This window comes from Berghia stephanieae, chromosome 3 (genome assembly GCF_034508935.2).
Source record: "Berghia stephanieae isolate SIO BIC M18660-M18661 chromosome 3, UCSD_Bste_1.3, whole genome shotgun sequence".
In the NCBI taxonomy this organism is placed as follows: domain Eukaryota; kingdom Metazoa; phylum Mollusca; class Gastropoda; order Nudibranchia; family Aeolidiidae; genus Berghia; species Berghia stephanieae.
This window is the reverse complement of record NC_088362.1, coordinates 35,068,197-35,075,463: the sequence shown is the minus strand read 5'-3', so window position 1 is coordinate 35,075,463 and position 7,267 is coordinate 35,068,197. Positions and strand designations below refer to the sequence as shown.

The following is a 7,267-nucleotide window of genomic DNA, read 5'->3' as shown; positions in this document are numbered from 1 at the left end:
CCCCAAAAAAAAAAACAAAAACAAAAAACAAAAAAAACAAAACAAAAACAAAACAAAAAACAAAACAAAAAACAAAAACAAAAAACAAACACACACATACAAAAACAAAACAATACACATATATCTATATTAATATTTATTTATTTATTGCGACCCAATTTTCCACGTTTGTGTAAACAGCGTTGCTTCAGTACCATTATTGTGTTACAATAGGGTTCAGCGGTCATGACGTCACTTTCCTCCTCATGACGCATAGTAACTTAGTAACTGGTTCTAAAATACCGGAACAGTGGCGGACGCCCTTATGAAATACTTCGACGAGCATAAATTTGTATCCAGAGGAGAATAACATTATAAATATGATCATATTATGACTTTTATACATTCTGATCACATATGAAAGGTTCTAGCCAGCATGAAGAATAAAAAGTACCAATTTTCTTTGTTTAGAACCAGACTGCTCGCCGTTGCTGGGCGAAGTGACATCAGACTAGTGAATCCAATTGTGATGTATGGTGAGAATAGATTTGGAATACGAGATGGACACGGAGCTTTCTTTTCTATATTGAACGCTACCTTTTGATGAAATTATAATAATATATCGTGTCCGTTAGAGTATATATATATATATATATATATATATATATATATATATATATATATATATATATATATATACTAGTGTACGTATGTGTGAGTGTGTATATATCAATATGTTATTATGTTTAAAATATTATATTGTTATAAATGTGTAACAAATGACAAATTGCCACTATTTTGAGGACAATAAAGACTATTATTATTATTACTTGATAAGACAGTTACGTGTAGACCTACTTTGAAAGTGCTATCTTAAACCCAACAGGTAATTTGTTTATCTTTATAATACCTATTGTGGAAAGCAAAAAGATCGTGTTGAGGCGCAATGAAAATCGTAAAATTGTTCCATTTATTTTCAACTATTTTAAACGTTAAATTCTAGATTGGCATGAGAGACGACAGCTGTTTTCAACCGTCATCTGAATTAGACACAATTTTGCAATTATCTAATTTAGAAATGAAGGACCAGGCGTATATAATGGTGTAATGGTAGCACGTCTGACCGGTAATCAGAAGGTCTGAGGAATGTATTATTATTTTTTTTGGGTCTTTTTTGTTGTTGTTTGGTATTATTCTCTCTGGCACCTTTCATACACACTTGTTCAATTATTTAATTCCTGATCAAATATATCCAAATGGATAAGACACAGGACGTAATCTTCGTGGCAGAAAGAAAACAACTTCATTTTTTTTTACTTCACGCGTCGACATAAGGACTTTAAAAAAAAAAAAGCAAAAACAAACAAAAAAAAAACCCAAAAAACGGGCCATCAAATATATATATATATATATATATATATATATATATATATATATATATATTATATATATATATATATATATATATATATATATATATATATACATGTTAGTAAAAAGCCCGCACTTTCGCGGCGAAACAACTATTTTCATACAGTTGTCCGTGTGTGAAAACAGGTTGTGGTAAGAAATCAACTGCGAAAATAAACCTGAAGTAGCAGACGTGAGCAGAGTTGAAAGACGATCCTGGGGAGGCTTTCCGAAAGCTCCTACAAAGGGAAACAACTCAAATAATATTCCCTCAACTAACCCCAAGAAAAAAAAACCTAGTACCTTTAACTAACCCTAATAGGAAAAACAAACACACTAGCTGCTATGCTAAGACTTATGGCTAACCCTAATAGAAAATAAAATCCTCCGATCTCCAGCTAACACAAATAGAAATAAAAACAAATCCTCGGACTGCTTTGCACTACCTTTCAATAATTCACAAATCAAAATGGCGGCCGAGAATCAAAACAATAGTCAAATTAGGAAATTTTAAACTTTCACAAATCTATCAAGGTTTGTTCTAGAGTTTTTAAATTGCTTCTATATGATGACAAATTGAATAAATAAACGCCTGACAAAAGGTCTACGGTGAAAATACAAATTGAAAGAATACTGGGGATGTAGGAGCTTTCGGAATGTCTCCCCGATCCTGGGTTCGAGAACTTACCTTACAGTACAGTGCACTGGTGATCATGTATTGATTGTTGATTGGTAAAATGGAGAGTTTGCCCATAATTCAAAACTAAGTAATATACACTGACCTATACTTACATGAAAGAAAATGGGTGTTTTGACCACTTTAATCCTGTTCAAATGAAAATCTGAAGCAGACGCGAACAGTATCTAGTATTCCATCATAATAACATTAATATATCTACTTTTGGTTTGTTCGGGCTAGAAGCTAGACAGATACAATTGACAGTTTGCCGATAACGTTTAACGAAATATTTCCCAGGGCAATAATTATCACATCGATGGCATAAAGACGACACAATATTAGCAGTAATATTAGTTGATGTTGTTAGTCGGTGAAACTTATTAAATTTTTTTGTAAATCCGAATACCTTAATGTGATCAATTGAATAATATCATTATGAATGCCACGATTTTCTGAAATCGGACAAATCTCTGTACGTGATGTTTATACTGGACTGATAGAGTGATAGAGTTGAGGGTGTGGCCAAAAGTTAAACCTGGGTATTATCCACCCAAAACCATCACATTGAACGCATCAAAGGGGCAATAATAATACTTGATGTCATAAATAGATGAAAATTGTTGAAAACTTAGTGTAGATCTGAAATACTTAAAGTAATTAAGCGAATACATTATTTCGAATGCAACGATTTGCGTAAAAACGCCAAACTGACACCTTTTTACAGTGTCGAAATTAATTCATTGTTTTTGAGAGTGTTAGTGTCGTCGGTACATATGTTATGATATCTGTTTGACTCAACGAACTTTCAAACTGACTTTAAATATATATAATATTTTAAATGAGCTTTTATATAGCGCAATATCCACTAAACGTGCTCAAAGCGCTTTGCATGGGAGTCCTAGCAGCAAACAGTAACACTTAGCATGTAGAACGAGACATGACGCCTGTTAGGCGATATTAGGACATTTTTTTTCGGACAGATACAAGGTTGTTAACGTCCAGGTACTCATTTTACATCTGAGCACGGTGAGAGAATGTGAGTAAAGAGTCTTTTCCAAGGACTCAACTATGCACCAAGAGAGTATTTCCATTGCAACAATAAGGCCATAAAATTTTGGGTTATCTGACCTGCAAATAAGACACGTCAGAATAGTTTCATTGATGTTGTAATGGAAATACTCTCCAACCAACTTGCACTTATTTAACCTTAAATTTAACTTGAGCTTTTATATAACGGTATAACGCAAGATCCACTAAATGTGCTCAGAGCGCTTTACAAAGGGTCTCTGACCACCAGCAACGTGTAACATGTTTAACATAGTGAGTGGAGCAGGCACTTATGTTGGTAACAACAAGAGATGACGTGAATAGAAAAGTGCCAGAAGACAATAGAGAATAAACAATTTTCGCGGCGGTGATGGGGTTTGAACCTGCGACCTTATTGGTACGACAACTCCGCCTGGCAGGTGAGAGCGTGACTCTACCGTATGAGCTATCCACGAATCCAAAAAAATCGTATCAAACTCAGGTCATTCATTACTCGATATCTCTCTCTCTCTCTCTCTCTCTCTCTCTCTCTCTCTCTCTCTCTCTCTCTCACACACACACCGACTACTGGAGACCCCGGGTCCAACACACAACCATCGCGAAGTTACCTGGCCAGCAGTTCTGCTTAATAGCCAATATTCTCAACACAAACATATAACATAGAAACAATTGGGCCATTGAGTATGCTCCGGTATATGGGGTGAATTTTTAATTCAGAAAAGTGAGTGGAGCAGGCACTTATGTTGGTAACAACAAGAGATGAAGTGAATAGAACAGTGCCAGAAGACAATAGATAATAAAAAATTTTCGCGGCCGTGATGGGGTTTGAACCTGCGACCTTATTGGTACAACTCCTCCTGGCCGGTGAGAGCGTGACTCTACCGTATGAGCTATCCACGTCATAATGTAAACACTGACAGTGATTGGTAAACATAGCAAATTACACAGGTTTTACTATCGATTGTATGTTTCTAAGTAAAATGGTGTTCATTGCTTGTGTTGGACTGTTCCTAATGGCTTCTTTACTGGTCCTAGTTCTTTGGTGTGACGTCGAATTTCATATTCTGGGACATCCCTCAGTCCTGGCACCCCTGAAGTTCAGTAGCACATGGCAACATCATGATCTAAAATAAATGGAAAAAAAAATACTTTAAAATCTCAATGGAACCACTCCAGATATCTTCATCACCGTAGGAAACGCAAATTTCGCAAAAATGATAATAATAAAAAAAAAAAGAATCAAAGAATTTGTCAAAAATTAGCAAAACGTACAGATTTTGCGGTTGTAATGCAAATCAGAAAATTTTCCTTACTTTTGCGGTCGCATTGGTGGTCGCAAGCAGCTGTGCAAAAAACACCGCGTTGCCAGCAATGACTTCCAGCACAGAGAAAGGTTGTGTAGATCATCCCCATTGTTAAAAGCAAGGCCATATTCGTGTCTGACCAACAATAAGGTGCACGTAGAAAGCAAGTCCAATGGTCTTTATAGATATTATGCGCTTGGCTAAGAAGTTCACAACAATGCCATCCGGAAATATAACGGACCAACACACAAAACTGTGTGTAACCTTGAACGTTTATAGTCTGGTTAATTCAGTTTTAGTGAGAATTACTCATAAACGCGAATGGAAAAAAACAATAACAAAGACTTGAGTGACGTCAACTTCGAACTATCTATAGATAGAACGAGACAGATCATTGTTATTGTTTTTCTACAACCATTTCAATGATTAGTTATCACTAAATTCTATTAATCAGACTATAAACGTTACACTTTGCGCAGTCCCAGGTTTGAGAGTTGTTTTTTTGGGTTTTTTTTTTTTTGCCAAGATGAGGGTCATTTAAAGCGATCGATATTTGACGGACGAATTTTCTGGCCAAATTTTTAAACATGGGATTTTCTAGAGTACGGCAGAGGTCTGGTAACAGTGTGCATTGATGGGCTTTTTCTTAAACATTGTTCTCATGGAGAATCTTTAATTTATGCTGGTTATTAAGGGACAGCGTGGTTCAGTGGTACGGTCTTTGCTTCGTACCCAAAAGGTACCGAGTTAGACTACCCGCATTGTTGTGTGACCTTGAGCAAGTCACATCGCCCTAGCTCAATTTGTGGCGCTGCTCTGCGGCTAACGCTTGGGTTATTCCAGTCTTCCCTTGGAATAGACTCTAGAGACAAATTTCCCCTTGGGGATGAATGAAGGAAGTTTATTTATTATTATTATAATTTTTTATGACACCATGTACCTATTTGCAGGTCTGATAACCAAATTGTTTTGGGCTAGTTGTTGTAATGGAAAGGTTCTCAGAAATGACGTAAACTTTATTGTCCGTTAAACTAATGATACATCAAGCTCATCATTGTGCTCGACTGTCAGACCTGCAAATATGTACACGTAGGTTTATACGTATTTCCATCATAACAATGAGCCTATAGCAATGGGGACGATCTATATTATTAACTTTCCATGTGCTCGGGGTCATTGGTCAGATTGCAATGTGTGCTCAAAATGACCCACATAGTGAAAAGTGTTCATCGTTTGAGAAACAACCAACGTCACAATTGGTCATTTTGGCTCATGGGTATGTTTACAACTTTCATTAACAAAACAGCGTATTTACATTCATTGAGAACTAGCTGTCCAATCGTTGTATAGCAGCAAATCATTTGATCGATGACAAGGTTGGATGAGAACTTGAATATAGATCACTCCCATTTAGGTTGTCAGACTTGTAAAGTAGAGCACGTTGCTATCACGCTTACCACACAATACAAGTGTGTAATTTTTCAAATGTAGCTAATGTAAATGTTGCTGCTCGAAGCTCGAAGAAATAAATAATAATGTGAAATTGAATGTGAGCTTCAAGTTAATTACAAAAACAGATCAAATGAACGTTTCGGTTTTCCCCTTTATCAACAAAACAGGATGAATGAAACACCATATTTTACACCCGTCAGGTGAGAGAATGTGAGTAAAGAGCCTTTTCGCTGTGCATAGCAGGGCTCAGGTCACGCAGCTACGGGACCCGAAAGCAAGTGTCATACCATAAGACCAGAAAGTCGGACATAACAGGGTTTGCAGCAATGAAACTGGGAACTTTCAAACTAAGAGCGGCTCTGTGTGTTCTTGTCATACCCTTCGAACCGATCAGTCCAAGTTTCGAGTCCCGCTCTGAGTGAAGCGAAGGTGAGTCCTTGGAAAGGGCTATTAACTTACATTTTCTCACCGTACTCAGGTGTAGGTACTGTTAGGTGCTGTTACTTGGTAGGTAACAGCGTTGTCTCTGTCGAAACAAATAATATATCGCTTTACATAAAGTACATTATTATTACTATTATTATTATTATTATTATTATTATTATTATTATTATTATTATTATTATTATTATTATTATTATTATTATTATTATTATATAATAATAATAATAATAATAATAATAATAATAATATTAATATATATGATATGATTATTATTATTATTATTATTATTATTATTATTATTATTATTATTATTATTATTATTATAATAGTAATAATAATAATATAATAATAATAATAATAATAATAATAATAATAATAATAATAATAATAATAATAATAATTATTATTATTATTATTATTATTATTATTATTATTATTATTATTATTATTATTATTATTATTATTATTTATTATATTATTATTTATTATTATTATTATTATTATTATTATTATTATTATTATTATTATTATTATTATTATTATTATTAATATTATTATCATGTCTCTTCCTACATGTTACGTGTTGCATTTGGCTTGGGACTATTTCTAAAGCGTTTTGAGAACCTTTAGTGGATACAACGCGATATAAATGCTCTCTTATTTTCAAACGAAAGTTTGAATCATGTTTGATTTCTTAATATATGTTATATTTCCACCAGGTGCCTTTCTGATTCCCTTCTTCATCATGCTGGTTTTGTGCGGGATTCCTCTGGCTTTCATGGAGATGGCTGTGGGCCAGTACACTCGCCAGGGGCCCATTGGGGCCGTCAAGAAACTGTGTCCCTTCTTTCAAGGTAAGCCCTTATTTATTTATTATTTTATCCGGGTCCTATTCGGGTCATAAAACAAGCTTTTCCCTTCTTCCAAAGTAGGCCCTTATTTATTTATTTTA

The 7,267-nt window shown here is 34.5% G+C and overlaps 1 protein-coding gene across 1 annotated transcript in view; it reads left to right on the top strand.

The window, feature by feature from the left end:
- The window catches only part of LOC144967626 (sodium- and chloride-dependent GABA transporter ine-like), a 76,772-nt gene that overhangs the window by 17,680 nt on the left and 51,825 nt on the right, over positions 1–7,267 (top strand). The window contains exon 2 of the mRNA XM_078905136.1: positions 7,035–7,169. Coding sequence (XP_078761262.1) covers positions 7,035–7,169 — 135 coding nt within the window. The remainder of the gene's footprint in view (positions 1–7,034; positions 7,170–7,267) is intronic.